General features: G+C 35.5%; 1 protein-coding gene across 1 annotated transcript in view; it reads left to right on the top strand.

Annotated features, from left to right (window-relative positions):
• Window positions 1-22,386, top strand: part of IL6ST (interleukin 6 cytokine family signal transducer) — a 50,567-nt gene that overhangs the window by 2,070 nt on the left and 26,111 nt on the right. Inside the window, exons 2-5 of the mRNA XM_007195601.2 lie at window positions 8,286-8,373; window positions 12,144-12,222; window positions 17,854-18,159; window positions 19,059-19,179. Of these exons, the coding sequence (XP_007195663.2) occupies window positions 12,159-12,222; window positions 17,854-18,159; window positions 19,059-19,179 (491 nt within the window). The 5' untranslated portion in view covers window positions 8,286-8,373; window positions 12,144-12,158. The remainder of the gene's footprint in view (window positions 1-8,285; window positions 8,374-12,143; window positions 12,223-17,853; window positions 18,160-19,058; window positions 19,180-22,386) is intronic.

The following is a 22,386-nucleotide window of genomic DNA, read 5'->3' as shown; positions in this document are numbered from 1 at the left end:
AATACTAAGCACTTAGTACTTGCTGTAGGAATGGACAAAGATGCATGAGTCGTCCTTAGGACCTTCAAAGAGTTTACAGAAATTGGGTAGACATTTTGTGAAAAATGACAAGGATGCAAGGCAGTTTTAATTATATGCAGAGTGATACAGAAGATGCTATAGGTATTTAAATTAGGGAGTAACCATTTAAGAGTTGAAAGGATCAAAGGATTTAACAGAGGTCAGCCTTGAAACCTGGGTAAGATTTGGATAAAGGGAAAAATGAAAGGAGCCCATTCCAATAGAGGTATCTGTGGGAAGGGTCAGAAATAATCAAGGTATAGTAATTATAATAGTCAATATATGTGTAATTCTTATTTTCTGTCAGTCACTGTTTTGAACACTCTGCTTATATTAATTCATTTAATCTTCATAACCTTATGAAGTAGATCTTACTATTCTCCTTTTATAAAGAAGGAAACCCAGGCATAGAGAGCTTAATTAACTCTTCCAGTGCCACACGGTTATTAAGTGGTAGATCCAGAATTTATACCTAGACAGCCTGGCTTGAGGATCTGAGCTCCTAAGGATGGTAAATATACTATCTCTTCATATAGTATACTTGAGTGACAGTTAACTAGAATAATATGGCCATTCCGGAAAGTCTTTTAAAACCCACTCTTTTTTTTTTTAAGTATTTGTTTTATTTATTTATTTATGGCTGTGTTGGGTCTTCGTTTCTGTGCGAGGGCTTTCTCTAGTTGAGGCAAGTGGGGGCCACTCTTCATCGCGGTGCGCGGGCCTCTCATCATCGTGGCCTCTCTTGTTGCAGAGCACAGGCTCCAGACGCGCAGGCTCAGTAGCTGTGGCTCACGGGCCCAGTTGCTCCACGGCATGTGGGATCTTCCCAGACCAGGGCCCGAACCCAGGTCCCCTGCATTGGTAGGCAGATTCTCAACCACTGCGCCACCAGGGAAGCCCTTAAAACCCACTCTTAATTGTCCGCTATGTGCTTCAGAGTATGTTAGATTCTCAGGATATCAAGACATATAAACAAAAATTACAATCCAGTGTTATGAATCCTGTTAGGGAACTGTATACAAGTGCATTGGGAGCAAAGATGTTTGTGGGAGTGGGGGGGAATTCCACAGAAGAGATGATGTTTCATCTGAGATATAAACAGTGCAGAACAGTTTGGAGAAAGACATTCTAGAGCCAAGGAATAGCATTTGTAGAAGCCCAAACTCTGAAATAGTAAAATGTGTTAGAGAAAGTCTAGTAGTTCGCTGTGACTTGAGCTTAAAGTCTGTAGGGGTAGCTGGTAGGGCATGATAAAAGGTAAGACCAAATTGTGTATGGCATGGTGAAGTCAAGTAAAATGAAGAGCTTAAATATTTGCTTTGCATTTGGGAAACTACAAAAATAATTTCAGCATGAGCAGAGTAGAAACCAGATTGCTCACTGTTTTCTCTAGAGCTTGAGGGCAAAATCTGAGTAGAGGGTTTTGGTTTTTTTAGAATAGATTTAAATATTGAAGAAGATAGATTGGGCAGGCACACTGAAACCAAATTTTTAGGTTCTTAAATAGCTGAAATATTTGGCATTATTATTCACCCTTTAAAAAGCTTTTGAGGAAAAGAGTGACAAGTTTAAAGTATGCTTAGAGAGATTTCATCTATCAGTAATAATGTTCAGAATGATTTGGAGGGAAGAAAGAGACTAGAAGCAGGAAGGCAGTTATAAGTATTGAGGTGAGCAGTGCCTAAATTAGGTTGGTCATGGTGGAGGGTAGAAAAGAAAAAACAAGTGGGAAGGATCATGAAGGAAGACTGAATAAGATTTGTAACTGAGAAAAGCTAGAATGTAATGGATAGGCAGGAGACAATGATGGACCCCATCGTCGTAGGAAATTCAAGAAGGGTGAGTGTTTTTAGATGAGGGGGAAAAAAAGTACTGTGATTTTTTTTTTTAAAGTGCATGCATTTATGTATTTATGTGGGCATGAGTATGTATATATGTGTATGTTGTTTTTAGACCTGTTAAACTTATTTGAGTCAGAGGCAGAATATCCAAGATGATGATACATAACTGAAATTGGAAGAAACATCTCAATCAGAATATTTGAAATTATTTTGTGTGAAGGTAGTAGTTGAAGTCATACATTTTTGAAGAAGTTGGTATTTTAAAAGAATAGTAGATGCCAAATACTTTCGGGTACATTCATAGCCAGCAGATAAAGCCTAGCAGAGAATTCAGTGAAGGAGACAGTAAAGTAAATAAAGGAAAGAATATAACCACATGATATGGTTACATAGAAACCAAGAGATATGAGAAATTCAGAAAGCAGAGGTGGTCAACAATGTGAAATGCTTCAGAAATGCTTGTGATATTGTCACAATGGCTACAATCTCTTTTTTATTCTATCTAGTATATCTTAGTGAGATTTAATGAGAAGTGTTAGCCAATTGACATGAGTAAGAAAGCTACATCTCTTGAAATGTGGCTATAGTATAGATTATTGTTTTAAAGCCGAATGTATACATATCCATAGCAAGAGAGCTTCATTCCTTTCAGCACAATAAATCTGTTGCCCTGTTAAAATTTGAATATTCAGCCTCCAAATTTTCATTTGCTCTTGATCCAAATTAATCAGTTTCATCCTTTGCTCTAAGGTAGATTAGTTTTATCATTACTTCTGAATAATGCATTTCATACTGGTCTTCTGCACAATCTGTTTTTGTTTGGATGTTCTGTTGTATGTGTTCCCCTACGCACTCCCCCTAACACAAAATGTTTCAGATAGCACAGCTCTGGTTTGTAGACTGACATGCTCTGGGATTTTGCCATTGGTAATCTACAGTTATAGAGTCAAAGATGGTGTATAGTTCATGTGTATGCTACTGTCTCTGTCCAGAAAACCTTTACTCTTATTTCATGATGGGCTGTCCTGGGCCCTGTCTGAATTGGGTATTCTCTATGCTCCTCTAGCACCCTGTGCATATTCCACCTCTCTAAACTGAACTTCTTAAGGGCAACAACTGTTTATTTGGCTTAAACTATATTTGTAATGTTTTATTTCTTAAGCTATGGTGAGAACATGGATCGTCATCAAAGTACTCTTTAAACCTTTTCATAGATCTCAAACAGTCTAAGATAATTTGTAAAAGACCTTCTCTAACTCTAAGGTCATAAGCATACTCTGTATTTTCTTCTAGTAGTCCTACAATTTTACTTTTGCATTTATGTCCTTAATCAGTCTGGAGTGTATGTATCTGTGATGAAGTAGGGCTCTTTATTTTTTTGCTTGTGGAGCCAGTTGTCGCAATACTATTTATTAAATAGTCCTTTATTTCCCCAGTGATACCAGTAGCTTTTTTTTCCATAAGATATTAAATTCTTATATATACTTGGGTCTGTTTCTGGACCTTTTGTTTTGTACTTGATTTAATTTTCTATTCCTATGCCAATGCCATGTTTTAATTACTATAACTTGATAGTGTATCTTAATAGATGGTATATCAAGTATTCTGTTTATTCTCTTTGAAAATTGGCTTTTGGCCATTTTCTAATATTTTATGTGAAATTTTAAATTGGTTTGTAAAGTAAACCACTTTGCAATTTGGATTAAAATTATATTTCATTGATATATTAATTTGTGAAGAACTGATAGCTCTCTCTCCCCCTCCCCCTCCCTCTCTCTCTCTCTCTATATATATATATTTGTTCCATGATATTTAAGTCTTACTAATGAACTTTTTAGTAAAGTTTTATAGTTTTCTCCATAAACTATTTGCATTGTTCTGATTTAATTGTTTTTCCTAGATATAGTTTAGTTTTTGATGCTATTGTCAATAGGATTTTTTTCTATTACATTTTCTAACTGGTTATTGCTGAGAGAGGGGTTTTTTGGTGATTATTTGTTCAGCTGTTATGTTAAACTCTCAGTGGTTCTAATAGTTTGTTATTTGATTCTCTTTGTTTTCATATCATCTACAAGTTTTTTCTTTTTCCATTTTTATATCTTGTTTTTTGTTTATTATATTTTTGTTTAAGCCTTCTAGAACAGTGTTGAATAAGTGATGACATCAAGCATCTTGTTTGAATCCTGACCTTAATAGGAATGCCTCTAATTTTTATCTTTAAATATGATGTTTACTGTAGGTTTCTGATAAAGTACTGTGGCAGCAACACCAAGAGCTGCACTGATAACAGCTGTTAGCATTTATTGAGTATGTAGTATGCGGCAGATGTATACTACACTGCACTCGGTGTATACTGACTTATTTAATCTTTTTTTTTTTAACATCTTTGTTGGAGTATAATTGCTTTACAATGGTGTGTTAGTTTCTGCTTTATAACAAAGTGAATCAGCTATACATGTACATATATCCCCATATCTCCTCCCTCTTGTGTCTCCCTCCCACCCTCCCTATCCCACCCCTTTAGGTGGTTACAAAGCACCAAGCTGATCTCCCTGTGCTATGCGGCTGCTTCCCACTAGCTATCTGTTTTACATTTGGTAATGTATATATGTCCATGCCACTCTCTCACTTCGTCCCAGCTTACCCTTCCCCCTCCCCTGACTTATTTAATCTTGACAAAAGTCCTACGAAAGTAGGTGGTGGGGTTATCCTTATTTTACAGATTAGGAAAATGAAAATTAGGGATATTAAATAACTTGCCTAAGATGTTTTACAAAAAATAGAGGAGCTGGGATTTGAATACAGGCAGTCTGATTACAGAGTCCATCCTCTTATCTACTTCATGAATATAAAGATGGTCTCTTTCAGTCTAGTTTTCTAATACTTTGTTGTTATTTTAAAATTATAGCTGAACAGTTGTTGAATATTATCAGATGCTTTTCAAGCATCTAGTGGAATGATTGTGTTATTTTTGTCTTTAATCTATTAGAAAATATAGTAGATAACATTGGTATCTTTTCTCATGTTGAAACATACTTGTATTTTTAGGAAAAATACTTGTTGGTATTTATGGGTTTTTTTTTCTTTTAAATACATTGCTAGAACAAATTTGCAAATGCTTTACTTAGGTTTTTTCACACCAATTCATAATAGTTTGACAATAGTTTTCTTGTGTTATCCTTGTTTGATTTGGTATCCAAATGACTCTGCAACTTCTGGCCAAAACGGGGAACAAGGATAAGGTTTACCCTCATGTCTGAAACAACCATAAAACAGAAAATATACATAGAATAGTGATAAGACACTGGACACTGGATGATGAAAGGCAATGATCTTGTGAGATGGGAAACAAATGAGGTAGATCCTATGATTGAACTAGCGTACTACCTTGAGAGAGTTTCCAAACCATGTCATAGGTTGGGGAAATCTAGGCTAAGCTCAGTGGATACTCTTTGAATTGAAGAAGATGGCTGGAGTTCATAGAACAGAATACTGGAGAATCTTGAAACTCTTGAAACAAGAGAATTCTTGAAAACTTCAGAGTCCCCTTAAGCTGTTTAGCTGAGTGCATGCATATAAAGAAACTGCCGGGACTTCCCTGGCAGTCTAGTGATTGAGACTCCACACTTCGACTGTATCAGGTGTGGGTTCGATCCCTGTTCAGGGAACTAAGATCCCACATGCCATTAGGCGCAGCCAAGACAAAGCAAACAAAAAAACAACAACAAAAAAGAAACTACTGAGAAAGAAGCTCATGAAAGGATTAGAGGTAACAGTGCTTAATGATTCCACAGGGTTAGGAATTGTGCCTGTCCTTACCAGCCAGATTGGAAACCATCTTGATTCATGAGACATTGGATAGAGTACACAGAAGGGTCTTGTGTCAGTAGTAGGGAATAATTAGTCCCAGAATAAGCACTGCTCCAATCCCACCCGACTTATCTTTAAAAGCAAGACCTGAAAGGATCAGATTGTTTTCAAGTAAGTTAACTGTGTCCTGGAACAGGGCAGGATTCTGTGTTCAAGAATCTTTAATAGGAATACAAAAGTATCCAACACTCAACAAGGTAAAATTCACAATGTCTGACATTTAATCAAAAATTACCAGGTATGCAAAGAAGCATGAAAATATATATATTAGAGAAAATTCAGTTAATCAAAACTAACTGAAAACTGACACATGTTATAATTATCAAAGACACTAAAGCAGTTGCCATAATTGTGTTCTATATGTTCAAAAAGTAGAGTTATGGAAGATATGAAAAAGACCCAAATTAAACTATGCTAGGTATGATTTTAGATACTAGGAATATAGCAAGGAGCAAAACATACAAAATTTCCTACCTCATTTGCTCACATTCTATTTTGGGGACACTAACAGTGTATTAGTTTCCTAGGGCTGCTATAACAGAATACCACAAACTTAAAACAAATTTATTCTTTTAAGGTTCTGGAGACCAAAAGTCCTTCTGAGACTCTGGATAGAATCCTTTGCCTCTTCGTAACTTCTGATAGTAGCTGATAGTCCTTGACATACCTTGGCTTACAGCTGCATTACTCTAATCTCTGCCTCTGTAGTCACATGGCATTCTTCCTGTGTATTTCTGTCTCATAGCAGACACCAGTCATATTGTAGTAGGGCCCCACCCTACTCCAGTATGACATCTTTTTTTTTTTTTAAATAAATTTATTTATTTATTTATTTTTGGCTGCATTGGGTCTTTGTTGCTGTGCGCGGGCTCTCTAGTTGTTGTGAGCAGGGGTACTCTTCGTTGCGGTGCACAGGCTTCTCACTGGGGTGGCTTCTCTTGTGGAGCACGGGCTCTATGCGCGGGCTTCAGTAGTTGTGGCTCGTGGGCTCAGTAGTTGTGGCACACAGGCTCAGCAGTTGTGGTGCACGGCCTTAGTTGCTCCACGGCATGTGGGATCTTCCCAGACCAGGGCTCGAACCCGTGTCCCCTGCATTGGCAGGCAGATTCTTAACCACTGTGCCACCAGGGAAGCCCCCCAGTATGACATCTTAACATCTAATTACATCTGTAACAGCTTTATTTCCAAACAGGGTCACATTTTGAGGTACTGGGGGTTAGGACTTCAACATATCTTTTGGGGGGACACAACTCAACCCATAACAGACTATAAGCAAAATAAATTAATTAAATAGTATTTTAGAACAGGGGTTGGCAAACTGTGGTCTGCAGACCGAATCCAGCATGCGTTCTCTTTTTATAAATAAAGTTTTATTGGAACTCAGCCATGCCAGTTTGTTTACATACTGTCCCTGACTGTTTTTGCACTCCAGAAACAGAGTTTACTAGTTAGTGGTCACAGAGACCTGAAGGCCCACAAAGCCTAAAATATTTATTATCTGGCCCTTTACAAGAAATGTTTGCCAGCCTATTTTAGAAGGTTAAGTGCTAGTGAGAAAAAACAGGAAAGGGAGGATATGCAATATAGGCTAGTCAGAAAAGACTTGTATGAGAAGGTGAATTTGAGCAAAGGCTACAAGGAATTAATCTTTATGTACTGACTTAGAAAGATGTCCAATACGTAGTGTTAAGGGAAAAAAAAGTTACAGAACATTATTGTGATCCCATTTTTGTAGACTGATAAAGTATATATTTATACAATATAAAGTTATACACATAGAAACTTTTGTAAGATTATACACCAAATTGTTCACAGTTATCTTGATGGGATTATAGGGGATTTTCACGTGACATATTATCAATTCCTATTCATTTGAAAGTTTTAAAATAATTATGTATTTTCTTTGCATTTAAAAATATCATTGTTATAGATTAAATTTCTTATATGTTATTAAATATATCAAAGGTTTAACGTGTGTGAAACAATAGTGGGGGATTCAACTCCTTATCTGAGTTTGAAGTTATCTTGTTACATTTCAAAGAGGAACGACTGCTCCTTATGCTAGAATTTAACCTAATACTGAGCAGATTTTAAAATGAATTTTTACGTCTGTGTGCATATAATAATTTGGCAGTTGAGGAGTCAGTAGTCTTAACTTACTGCTAGTGGAAGACAAAAGGTATGATTTTGTGTAAGATTTGCTTTAACTGCTTTTGTCAGATTCAACAAAATGTTCCTTTCACATGTCTATGACATACATGGATATCAAGGAGGTTTAGGTTAAGCATGGGGGAGCCAATAATGTTTCCAAGCACATAGCAAAACTACCCTAGGATACTTGAATACTCTTATACAAGTGTTTATGGGAGTGCTTTATACTGAAACTCAGAAGATATCTAAAATGAGAATGCTTTCTCAAAACCTGAAAGACCAGTAGGTGGCAGGAATTTAAGTACACATATAAAAAATATTGTCAAAACCATCTTTCTAAACAAGACTCTCCTCTCTCTACAGTGAGACCCAACGAAAAGAGCATGACATTTAGAAGCAGAAGACTTAGTTTCAGATCCCTGCTCTTTCACTTACGAATTTTGTGATTTGGGTAAGTACCTTACCCTGTCTGAATTTTTGTTTTTTCTTTTGTAAAGTTCCAATAATTAATCCCTGCCTTTCCAAACCCAAGAATGTACAATTCCAAGAGTGAACCCTAAAGTAAGTTAGAGATTTTAGGTGACTATAGTGTGTCAATGTAGGTTCATCCTTGGTGAAATGTACCATTTTGGTGAGTAGTGATGTTAATAATGCAAGAGGCCATACGTGTGTGGGGACAGAGGGTCTGTGGGAAATCTCCTTACCTTCCTTTCAGTTTTGTTGTAAACTTAAAACTACTGTAAAAAAAAAAAAAAACTTAAAAAAAATAATAAAATAATGATCCCTGCCCTATCCACCTGCTTCTCTAAGATATTAGGAGAATCAAGTGAAATAATTTACATGAAAGCAGTTTGTGTAATGTGAAATAGTATACAAGTATTAGTTATTATGAATTCATAATTAGTACTTATGGAATAGCACAGAGTTGGATAACTTTTTAAATAATTAATTTGATAATCAGTTAATGTAGGCATGACTGACTTTTTGCGAATTTATCCATAATCACACTACTGTGTATGACATGATGTAAAAGGTACCATATTGAAATTTCCCCATCCTGATCCCTGCTCAACTTATTTATTCAACAAATATTACTTTGCCTTCTATTTGGCAGTCGTAATTCATCTACTATTCTACAGTTATGGTAGTACTGTTTCTGTAGTAATAAAGTTTATACTGACAGTCTTCCTCACATGTAAATCTAAATTTATTATTCATTCTTTTTCATTCTATCCTAATTTTTTATCAAATTAAAAGGGAAAAAAACTCAAAATTCACAATCCATAGGAATAAAAATAATTTATAAAGGGTTAAACTATTAAATATTTATCAATTAAACTCCACTACTTTTTCTCCCACTTAAAAAAATCAATGGAAATTAAAGTAAGAACAAACAGCTATAAGGATAGCTTTGGATTTGTTCTAATTTTTTAACTAAATCATCCATAAACTTTGTTACTTTAACATTAATAGTAGTGAATTGTTTATGATGCATCTTATGCCTCCTTTCAACACATTACCATATTGAAACCACCATAGTTGAGGAATTGCTGCTGTAGAACAACCGCTCAGTTCTTGGAAAAATCCTTTCCTGTATCTGTGGTTAGTGGTCATGTTTTGGCTTCATAGAACCTTCCAAAATAACATGCAAATTTCGAGGAAAATCAGTATATACAATATGTGCTTATAATATATGCATAGAATATTCTGCAAGAGATGAGGAGAAAGGATAGTGCTAATAATAGAATTTTAAATTGATTATCTGTTGCCAACAGAATGAAAGGGGAAAAATAAGCAGAGTACTATCAATTCAATCAATTTTAAAACAAGATAAGCCTCCAAATGAAGTGGACTATATTGCATATAATATTTTAGATAGTATCAGTACGACTGTGTCTCCACCGCTTAGGTTTGGACTATGACATCAAGTTCCTTAATAGATGTCCCTTTATCACATTTCAATGACAATCCTTTAAAAATTAGGAAACGTTACTTTCTAACTGTTAAAATGCGAAACCTACCTTTGCCTGTTTTCCTTTTACTTGTGTTTCATGGCACTGCTCACATAAATCAAATTGCTTTGAAGTAATCGTAAATACTTTCATGGGACTTCTTGTTTCAGAGTTTTGTTATAAGACTATAGTACATAAATAGAAAGATTGCCAGTTTTCAGAACTATGAAGAAACCTCTCTACAGTGTGAACAAGGTACTTGGTAGGGTAGGTGGTCAGGATGACATGACCACATACCACTCTACCAACATGCTCAGATATTTTTCTGTTCTGTTGTTTTGATGAACAGTTGAATGATGTGGTAGATTTTTCTACTCTGGGACTATTTAAAGTTGGGAAGTAAGGAATAAAACAGGTGGAGGAAAATGGATCCTGCAACTTAGTTCTTTTATAGCTTTACCTGAGACAGTCTAAACAATTCATTATCAAATTATTTTGTTATAGAGTGACTGTTACCTGGTTAGGGAGTATAAAAGTATTTATATTTTATAAAATGATACTATGTTTCAAGCGTGGTACTATGAAGCCCTCATCAAGAAGTTAGTAGTTTTATCTTGGAGAGATACACATTAAGTATTTTTTATTTAAAGTATATTTATTTTCTATTTTCTAAATACTGAAGCCACGGGGTACAACATTGGAAAAGGTCCAAAGAGCACACTGTAGAGTCTCCCTCCCACTCTAGTGTCTCAAACAGCCAGTGGCAGCCAGTATTTGAATTTTTATCCTTCTAGAGATGTTTTATGCACATATAAGGAAATGAGTATATGTTTTGCCTTTTTTGTTGTGTTTTTGCCGATAAATAACAAATATACTGTTCTGTACCTTAGCAATGTATTTTAGATATGATTCTATATCTGTACATTTTTTTAATGACTACATGTATACTGTGTTTGGACATGCCATAATTTGCCTAGTCTCCTATTCGTGAACATTTAGGTTGCTTCAGCCTTTTACTATTAAAAAGAATGCTGTAGTGAATAACCTTGTACATGTGTTGTTTTGCTCATATTCATAGGATAACATACTAGAAGTAGAATCATTAGATTCAAATGTACACGTACTTTAATTTTGACTGATAGCGCAAAATTGGCCATACACCTTGTCTGGGTAGGGTTTTTGTTTTTAATTGAGGTCTCATTTACAAACAATAAAATTCATAGTTTTAGGTGTACAATTTGATGGGAAGGTTATGCCAGTTTACACTATAACAGGCAGTGTATGAGAATGCCTTTATGTCATATTCTCATAACACTGCTGATAACTTTTTAATTTTTATATTTTTGCCAGTATTCAAGGTGAGAATGATATTGCAATAGTTTTGTTTGTTTTATTATTTTTACTAACTACAACTTATATACAATAAAGTTCACAAATCATAAGTGTACAGCTCATGTTCAGTATCCCAGAATGCTCCCTTCTGTCCTCCCACCACCTTCCCCAAAAGAGAACCACTATTCTGACCTATCCCCATAGATTAAGTTAGCCTGTTTTTGAACTTGATATAATTGTCAGTGTCAATGCTGAGGCTTATCATGTGCTTTTAACTTAGTAAAGAACTGCCAAATTGTTTTCCAAAGTGTCTGTATCACCTTGCATTCCTATCTGGGTTGTTTTAATTTGCATCTCACTATGAGTGAGGTTGAAAGTATCATTTCATATGTTTGAGTTACTTGTATTTCCTTCTCTGTAAACTGCCTGTTCAACTCATCTTGCCTGTTTTCTTCTAAACAGGCAAGATGAGGTGTTGGAATTTTTTTAGTGATTTGTAGGCATTCTTCATATGTCAGGAGATATTTTTGGTCAGGCTATGAATTACAAACTCTTTCCCCCATTTTGTCGATTATCTTTTGAAGTTGCTAATGCTGGGTTTTGCCATGTAGAATTTTGTCTCTGTGAAACTCTCAGTCTCAGAGTATTTACTAATAGTGCAAGACTTCATAATACAGAAACAGAATTGCTCTTTTAATTAACCTTAAAGTATAAATTATGTTTCCCAGTAATATTTTATGTAGCCATAACTTTAGTGGGAATAAATAAAAATATTCTGAAGACTTCAACTTGTTTTCTGCGTTCTTATAAGAATTTTACCACCTTTTAGAAAACAGCTATACAGTGGAAACAAAAGAGCTTTAGAAATTGTGTCTGAATTTATTATGTGTAGTAAGAGTAAAAATATTTAAAATAATATTACATGTGTCTTTTACAGAAATATCTATGCAAGATGTTGACATTGCAAACTTGGATAGTGCAAGCCTTGTTTTTTTCCCTCACCACTGAATCTGTAGGTAAGGTTCGTGAAATATCCTACCTCCCAACCCCGCAAATTAGGTTTGTGTATTTTTGTATAATTACATAATTAAGCTTATGTTGAATAATTAAATAATTATGCTTATATATTTATTCTTTCTAGGATCATTATTGAGAGAATGATGTTGTGTTAAAAATGAATTTAAGAAGTAAAAATACTCTTGATAAATTATAATTTGTATAATTTGAGTTGAAACACTCAGTTACTCAGTAATCCTAAATCCTGTTTAGCTATACTAACAGTACCTTTAATGTAGAGAAGGAAAAAAGGGGTTTTTTTGTTTGTTTTTATAAATAAAGAAATAGGAAATTTGTTAACTTTTAGCACTTCCCTCCTTAACCTTCACTCCAAAGGTGTCACTGAGCAGCAGTGTGATTGTGATAACAGAATGAAGAGGTTGCCTAGAGCAGTACTGCTCATACTAGGCCACAGCCTGTCTGAGAACTGGTGGTTATTGGTCCACAGCGAGATGAGTACAGAAATTATGAGTAAATGTTTAGAAACTCTTTTAACAATTTGACATAGCCATGACATCCAAGCATGTGATCAGTGGACTTGTCCCATTGAACATTAATATAAAACAAAAGTATAAGTTTGTGAAAGATTGAGAGAAGAAAACCTAAACTGATCCTTCACCACAGATAGTTTGAGAAGCACTGCTCTAAGTCAAACCCTCTTCAAGTTCAAGAATGCAGCCTCTTTTTAAACAGTTGAAATGATACAAACCTTATGTTGAAATTTTTCCTTATTTAAGTCTTTCCTTAGTCTTGAACCCAAATTTTCTTCCATGTAACTTTTTCTCATTAATCCTAGAAATCCTTCTGTAGTAGGCTCACTTTCCTTTCCCATGTTCAACTCTTCAAGTATTGAAGGACTGCTTTCCTGTGTCTATAACCCCTCTCTTCCCCAAACTAAATCTACGTAATTATCCTAATTATTCTTTTATAGGACTTGGCTTCCAATCTATATGTGCTGATTACCCTCCTGACTCTTCTCTTAGTTTCCCACATCACATTTAAAATATAATACCATCCTACCTCTCCTACTTACTGACTATGAAACTTTAGCCGGTCACTTAATCTATGTCTGTTTCCTGATCTGTAAGATGGGGATAATAACGGTCCCTAACTCCTAGGGTTATTGTGAGAATTAAATGAGTTAATACACAGAAGGCATTTGGGCAGTGCCTGGCCCATAGTAAGAATATAAAAAGGATAGTAATAATATATTTATTATTTTATATATTTATTATTTTATTATTATTATTGAATAAAATGCACTTAAGAAAAAAATAAATGTATCAGAACTAGACATGGTCTGAGTATAGTGATTTTATTACTTACTTTGATCTGAACATCATTTTTATTAAAGCAACATCGTTTTTTGCCCGCTAAGATACACCATAGTTTCATGTTAAGCTACCTACCAGTCAGTGAAAATTCTCACATCTTTTTTTTTTTAATTTGATTTATTTTGGGCTACGTTGGGTGTTTGTTGCTGCACGTGGGCTTTCTCTAGTTGCAGCGAGCGGGAACTACTCTTTGTTGCAGTGTGTGGGCTTCTCATTGCGGTGGCTTCTCTTGTTGCAGAGCATGGGCTCTAGGCACACAGGCTTCAGTAGCTGTGGCACACAGGCTCAGTAGTTGCGGCTCGTGGGCTCTAGAGCGCAGGCTCAGTAGTTGTGGCGCACAGGCTTAGTTGCTCTGCGGCATGTGGGATCTTCCCAGACCAGGGCTCGAACCTGTGTCCCCTGCATTGGCAGGCGGATTCTTAACCACGGTGCCACCAGGGAAGCCCTCTCAGATCATTTTCACATGAGTTACCTTTTAAGCCATTTCTCCCTCACTCTATATTTATTTCTTATCAACCTAAAAAGATAATTTTCTCTCTTGCAAAATCCATTAGCCTATCAGTCTAATCTTTCAACATAATTTTGAATCCTAATGTTATCATCCAAATTGTTGGCAATCCATTATAGTCTTGTCCTTTGCTGATTTGATAAATGTGTGTGTGTGTCTGTCTGTCTCTCTCTCTCTCTGTTTTCCCCCAAGTTGTTGATAAAAATGTTGAAAATAACAGGACTACATTATCTATTGCTGCCACACAGATTACTCTAAAACTTCATGCCTTAAAATGACATTACTTATTATTTCTCATGGTTTATGTGGGTCAGGAATACAGACAGGCACAGTCAGACTGATTCTTCTTTGCTCTGATGTCTGGGGCCTCAGCTAAAATATTCAAAGATTGGGGGCTGGAATCATCTGAAGGCTCATTTACTTATATGTCTGGTGTTGATGCTGGCTGTAGACTGAGGGCTTTGCTGGGGCTCTTGGCCAGAACACCACACATGGTCTCTCCACGTGCCCTTGGCTTCCTTGCATGTGGCTGGGTTCCAAGGGCAAATGTCCCAAGAGAAAAAGAGAGCTAGTCAGAAGTTGTATTTTTTTGATGATCTAGCCTTGGAAGTCACTTAGCACACTCTGTTGGCTGGAGCAGGCATAAGCACCCTTACAGATCTGAGGACAGGAGGGGAATACAGACCCCATTTCTTTGTAGAAGGAGTATCAGTCACTTTGTAAGATGAGCAGGTGCAATGGGATACATATATAGGTATGACCTTCTTTGGAAAATACAGTCTGCCCCAAGGACTGAGGGCAGGCACTTCAGCATACTACTTAAGTCTCCCTCTCATTGACATTTTTAGTCAGTGATTTTTTTATGTATGAGTAATCAACCAATTAAAAATCTATTAGTTTGAAGCTATGAAATTTCTGTTTTTGTAGACCAAGAATAGCTAAATATCAGCAGTTTCATAATGTTCATTCTAATATCTGTTTTGTTTTTGTTTTTGTTTTTGTTTTTTTAAATAAATTTATTTTATTTATTTTATTTTTGACCTCATTGGGTCTTCGTTGCGCGCGGGCTTTCTCTAGATGCAGCGAGCAGGGGCTACTCTTCATTGCGGTGCATGAGCTTCTCATTGTGGTGGCTTCTCTTGTTGTGGAGCACGGGCTCTAAGGTGCACGGGCTTCAGTAGTTGTGGCGCATGGGCTCTAGAGCGCAGGCTCAGTAGTTGTGGTGCATGCGCTTAGTTGCTTCTCGACATGTGGGATCTTCCTGGACTAGGGCTCAAACCCGTGTCCCCTGCAGTGGCAGGTGGATTCTTAACCACTGCACCACAAGGAAAGCCCCTAATATCTGTTATAGTATATTCTAATCCACAGTTCTTCATCTTGTCTACATGAATATCCCAACTAACTTTATTAAATACCTTTATTTAAATTAAAATACTCTCTTTTTAAAATTTGATCTCAAATAGCCTAGTAGTCCTATAAAAATGGGTTTAGTTTGGTATGGGGTGGTTTCAGTGAGCCTGTGTTTCACTTTGAAAACTGGAACATTTGCCCATTTCTAGTATTTCTCTTATTCTATGTGATTAAACATTGTTATTTAGTTTCTGGTTATGTCTTAACATTCTTTAGTACTCTGAAGTATATTTCATAGGTACTGTTCCCTCTAAATATTATAGAGAAAGCAAAACAGGAGGGATTTTACTAAGGAATAAAGTAAGGTCAAGGGAGTTTTAAGGACTGGCTCAGTATCACAAGGTAACTTTTTAGTATGCCACAAGATAGAAATTTAGAGTAGTTTGTGCACTGGGACTTGCCATAGACATGTATAAATAATGGCAAGGTCATGTAAATAGGCCACATCATAGGTTTTGAAACAAAGAAATAAACATTCTGACTCTGGGCCTTATGGGTTTTATGAGAGATATGGATAAGAAGATAATTGTTTAGCTTTTAAAGTAGTTTTATCCTTTGTGCAGTCTAACTTGGGACCAAGTTGGGAATTGGAAGAATCTGCCTGATACTTGAGGTTGACTCGGTAAAAGTATCTCAGTGTTCTCTATAAAATAAAGGGTTGAAGTAAATGATCTCCAAGGTTTTTCTCAGTTTTGTAATTCTCTGATTCTGTATGTCTTTTACCTTAACTGCTAGAACCAGTCACCTCTAAGAGACCCTTCCAGACCCCATCAATGTGACTAGATTACTTGTCTCTGGAGAGTAGTAGTAATGATGATAGGCTACCATTTATTGGAGGCCTGTTGAATACCAGGCATTGTAGTAGGTTCTTTACATAACTAATTTCTAATCTCAAAAATCTTTTCAAGATAGCCATTATTAGGGAGGGTGGGAGGGAGGGAGATGCAAGAGGGAAGAGATATGAGAACATATGTATGTGTATAACTGATTCACTTTGTTATAAAGCAGAAACTAACACACCATTGTAAAGCAATTATACTCCAATAAAGATGTTAAAAATAAATAAATAAAAATAAATTTTAAAAAAAAGATAGCCATTATTAACTTCATTTTCCAAGTGAAGAAATTGAAGCTCAGAACTTCAAATCCCATTGGTAAATGGGATTCACCAGAGAAAGCTGCCTTAAGTTTCTAGACAGTGAGAATAGAGAAAGAGAATAGAATCATGCCAAATATTTGAGAATTTTATTTTGATCGTAATAGATAGCCATTAAATAATTTAAAATAGGGAAATGGCATATTCATTTTTGAACAGTAACTCTGGCAGCTGTATGTAAGATAAACTAGAAGGAGGTCAGACTGTGGTATAATATGATGGCCTAAGCACCAGCAGCCAAAATAGGGTTGATGAGAAGAGGTTGATATACATACTAAGAATACAGAAGACTCAGGGGAGGAGGCTAATTAGAGAGAGGGGACTACAAGGTTATCCTGCCTAGATGGCTGGATGGGAGTGGTGTTGTTAGCAGAGGTAGAGAATAAGAATAAGAAAGAATAAATTTGGAAGGGACTATGAAGCATATAGCTTTAGACATGTTCATTTTAAAGTACTTACAGAATATCTCAGGTGGATGTCTTATAAGCCATTGAAAACTTAGGAAGTTAGAGCCAGAGACAGGGGTTTAGATGTCATCAACATGGAGTAGGTGATAGGTGAAGCATATGGTTGTATTTTATTTTTTTATACAATTTGATTTTTTGTTTTTTAATATGAGATTTTATCCCATATACTTATTGTGAAAACCAATGTATTTGGCCATCTTATTCTAGTCTTTCTGTTTTTTACTGCTCCCTTGCTCTTTCCTTTTTGTCTGATTTTGATATATGAACAATGTAGACTATCTTTCCATGCCCCTATTCACGCCTCCAAAGGAATTCAGGACTGGTGAAGAGCAGAGACCACTGCCTGTCTTCTGGAGAGTCTAATTTAGACGCTGGGTCTGAATCGAGGAACAGGATTGGGGGCAGAGCAAATATGAATCATGCTGCAGGCAAACTGTTTCCTAAACAAAGTTAAAATATTATAAAAAGGGCTGAAGCTTGCATAGGTTTTTTTTTTTAAAATCCAGCTCCGTCTGCCATATAATTTATATATTTCTTTACAAATTTAGACATTAAATTCTGATCATATTAAGTTTCACAGTTTTCACAGTTTCTTCTTTTTTTGTGTCTTTAGAGATATTTTAATGAAGATTGAAGAACTGCATTGATACAGAATATCATTTTGTACCAGAAAAATTCAGTCCATTTTTATATTTTCTGTTATTGTTCCTTTTCAGGAGAACTTCTAGATCCATGTGGTCATATCCACCCTGAATCTTCAGTTGTACAACTTGGTTCTAATTTCACAGCAGTTTGTGTGCTAAAGGAAAAATGTATGGATTATTTTCATGTGAATGCTAATTACATTTTCTGGAAAACAAACCATGTTATTGTTCCTTTTGAACAATATACTGTCATAAACAGAACAGCATCTAGTGTCACGTTTACAGATATATCTTTATTAAATATTCAACTCACTTGCAACATTCGTACATTTGGACAGATTGATCAGAATGTTTATGGAATCAGAGTAATTTCAGGCCGTAAGTGTTTTACTTTTTTCTTATTTCAGACTTTGTCATTACTGTTGAATTACAACTTTAATGTCTGTTGTCTATTGGTCTTTATGAAATGCAGAAACTGTCAGCTCTGTGAGTTTTGGACATTTTTTTTTTCAATGAGCTTAGAACTGCATTTGCAGTACACATGTACAAAAAACCTAAAGAGTAACACAAGTTTTATATTTTTCCTGAAAGCCAAGTATCTGTCAGTTTTCTGGAAAATTATTTTGACATTAGACACTCCCAAAAAATGTTGAATTGAAATCTGTGACTGTATTCATAGTAAGTTTCAATTTCCCTTAGTTGCTGAGAAAATGCAGTGTAAAGCAACTACCTGAAGAAGGTGAATAAATACTGGAGAGAGTCCTTCTTCCGTGTTGAGGCAAATAAGTAAACTTAGTATGATCTAAGAATGGATTACCAAATTTGTGGATCACCTAAAACTGTAATTTTGGCATTTGCTTTTCCTCCAGCAGAGTTTGGGAAGGCAATAGGGAGAGAAATATAAATGAATCATTTTTGCTTCTATTTAATCGCCTCTTCCTAACATTCAAATATTATTTTAAAATACATTTAATGGAGAAGTCAGTTGATAATGCTATCCAGCTATAAATGAAAGTTGATTTTGTGTAGAAAATTAATTTGAAACATACCTATTAATGATAATTATGATAGAAAATGTATGTTACTATCTAAAAGATTTGAATTTAAATAGAAAAGAAATTAATTTTTTAGTTACCAGTCTTTCATTATGTCCTTTTTTCTTGGGTTTGTTTTTTTCTATCTAATGTAGGTTGTTTTAAATGTCTAGAGTAGTATATAAATTGCATGTTATTTGTGAATATAAAGCTTTTTGAAAATTGCTAATTTCTCCCTTTTAGTGCCTCCAGAAAAACCTAAAAATTTGAGTTGCATTGTGAACGAAGGAAAGAAAATGATGTGTCAGTGGGATCCTGGAAGGGAAACGCACCTGGAAACAAACTACACTTTAAAATCTGAATGGCAAGTTATTTTAAATTTGTTATGCATTGAATTTATTAAGTTAGCCTTTGGTGCTAGAATTTTTATTTTGTCAAGTAGTAATACTAAATGCAAAGTTTTAAACATTTTATTTAACTTTTTATTTTAGAACATCTGAAACATGAAAGTAGAAAGAATTGTATAAGAAATCCTCATGTGCTCATCGTCCAGCTTTAATAATGATCCGCTCATGACCAGTCTTATTTTATATATACCCCGCCCCAGATCGTTCTAAAGAGAATCTAGACATCATATCGTCATATCCATAAATATTTTAGTACATCTATCTAAAAGATAAGGACACTTTTTTTAAAAACATGACGACATACCCAAATGAAATTGAAAATACTTTCATATTATCACATTTTTAATCAGTGTTCAGATTTGCCCGGTTGTCTCATAGATATATGTATGTATTTTTACATTTGTTCAAGATGTAAATAATCACCATATATTGCCAATTCATATGGCTTGTCTCTCTTAGCCATAGTTTCCACCTCTCTCTCTCTTCTTTCTCTTTGCAATTCAGTTGTTAAAATAATGGTTACACATTATTTAATACGTTCCTCTGTCCCTTTATTTCCTAAAACTTGCCATTAGATCTAGACTCTTAATCAGATTTGGGTTTAATTTCTTTTTCTTTTTTATTTCAAAAATAATTCATAGGAGTGATGTGTACTTCCATTAGGAACAACCACGTAATATTTGTTTTTCTTATGCTAAGTTTAAGCAATGGTTTCGGGTATTATAAAATTCCCCATTAGTTTTTTTTCAAACATAAAGAAAAGTTGAAAGAATTTTACAGTGAACGTTTATACATGCTCATTACCTAGATTCTACAATTAACATTTTATCGTATTTGCTTTATCACATACCTGTTTATCTGTGCATCCTTGTCTCCATCTACCAATCTCTTTTTTTAATGCATTTCAAAGTGAGTTACAGACATTTATATACTTCACCCTTAATCACTTCAGCATTTACACCATTAATTAGATTAATTAACTAGATGTTTACAAAAACAGGAACGTTTTTGTTTTTAGGTAAAATTTATGTATCAGTATCTCTTGGGATTTCCCTGGCAGTCCAGCGGTTAGACTCTGCACTTCCACTGCAGGGGGCGCAGGTTTGATCCCTGGTCGGGGAACTAAGATCCTGCAAGCTGCATGGTGTGGCCAAAAAAGAAAAAAGAAAATTTGTTTTTCTCTCAAGATATACTTACATATCTTAAGTTTATTACTCAGTGAGTTTTGACTAGTGCATATATATCTGTGTAACTTAAACCCCTATCAAGATATAGAACATTACTATTACACCCTCATGCCCCTTCCCAGTCAATCCCAACCACCACCCTATTTCACCACATTCCACAAGGCGACTACTTGTCTCATTTCTTCCCTATAGACTTTTGCCTGTTCCAGAATGTCATATAAATGGAATCATAAAGTATGTGCTCTTTTTGTGAAAGGATTAATGACTCAGCAGAATGGTTTTGGAATTTAACCATGTTGTTTCCCATTAGTTTTTCACTTAAAGGTTTGAGCATTCATCAGTGATCATTATTTATATATGAGGTACAAAATAATGGTATTCTATCCTTTTCTTCTTTTTTTTTTTCACCCGAAATACTTAAAGAAAGCTTTTCTCCATCAACTGTTAGTTACCCTGAGGTACAGTTCATATAAGAGAAGCAAAATGGTGTTAATATTTCCCCTTTATTAACCAGTTTTATAAGTTGGTTCCGTACCATCCTCCAAAGGGGTTTTTCTCCTCATTATGGATTCATATTTAAACATATTTGATGTGTTTTAATCCATTACAGTTATTATTCTTCTTAAATTTAAATCGTCCCATCTTTGGTTAGTGGGAACTTTTCAAATTGGCTCATCCTTTTGACACAGCTTCATTAGTCTTTGATAGCTTCCTTATTTCTGAAGTGACATGATGTTCCAGGTTCATCTTAATATCAACCATTTCCTAAGCAGTCATGGTTCCAGTTAGTGTGAAGTACTATTTAGAGACTACAGTCTGGGTGTTGGGAATCTCATTGCTACTGGGTTGTTGTTTCTAGGCTTTTTCAGTGGAAAGAGCTAAGAATGTTTTTCAGATAAAATACATCGCGAACTCATACTGGTGTTTCCAATTTAAAATCCAGACTATAGGTTTTTACTTAATTCATCTATCTAACATCTACATCACCTTTCTTCTATGCTGAAAACCTTAGTTCCCAGCAACACCAACATAATTATTCATTTGCTTTATTCCACAGTAAACAAAACAGCTACAGAGTAACAATTCCAATATTAGCACCAACAATGTGATTACTAAAAAGAATTTTAAGATTGTTTTTTCTCTCACTAAGGACATAATTAAGTTACTCTTTTAGAGTTACTGGAAATAGTTCCTTTCTGTGTGTTACACCACCAACTCAATACAAGAATTCATGTTTCATTTTGCTTTCGGTTTTTAAGAATTTTCTTCATTGTGTAAAATAATAAATTAACCCACACAAATTTCTAAGACAAGATGTGTTCACAGAGGTCTCTGTTCCCTGTGTCCTTTACCTTATGTCCTCCCTCCCTCCCTCCCTGTAGAGCAGGGGTTCCCAACCCCCAGGCCACGGACGGGGTCTGTGGCCTGTTAGGAGCCGGGCCGCACAGCAGGAGGTGAGCAGCAGGCAAGCGAGCGAAGCTTCATCTGTATTTACAGCTGCTCCCCTTCACTAGCATTACTGACTGAGCTCCGCCTCCTGTCAGATGAGCGGCAGAATTAGATTCTCATAGGAGCGCAAATCCTACTGTGAACTGCACATGTGAGAGATCTAGGTTGTGAGCTCCTTATGAGAATCTAATGCCTGATGATCTGAGATGCAGCTGAGGCGGTGATGCTAGTGCTGGGGAGTGGCTGCAAATACAGATTATCATCAGCAGAGAGGTTTGACTGCACACAGACCATAATAAATAAGTTGCTTGAAGACTCATATCAAAACCCTGTCAGTGAGTGGCAAGTGAAAATAAGCTCAGGGCTCCAGTTGTATAATTATTTCATTATAAATGTAATAATAATAGAAATAAAGTGCACAATAAATGTAATGTGCTTGAGTCATCCTGAAACCACTCCCCCCCACCCCCGGTTTGTGGAAAAATTGTCTTCCACGAAACTGGTCCCTGGTGCCAGAAAGGTTAGGGA

Source organism: Balaenoptera acutorostrata, chromosome 2, assembly GCF_949987535.1.
Source record: "Balaenoptera acutorostrata chromosome 2, mBalAcu1.1, whole genome shotgun sequence".
Classification (NCBI taxonomy): domain Eukaryota; kingdom Metazoa; phylum Chordata; class Mammalia; order Artiodactyla; family Balaenopteridae; genus Balaenoptera; species Balaenoptera acutorostrata.
The sequence above is the reverse complement of the archived record's forward strand: the minus strand, read 5'-3'. Positions and strand labels throughout refer to the sequence as shown.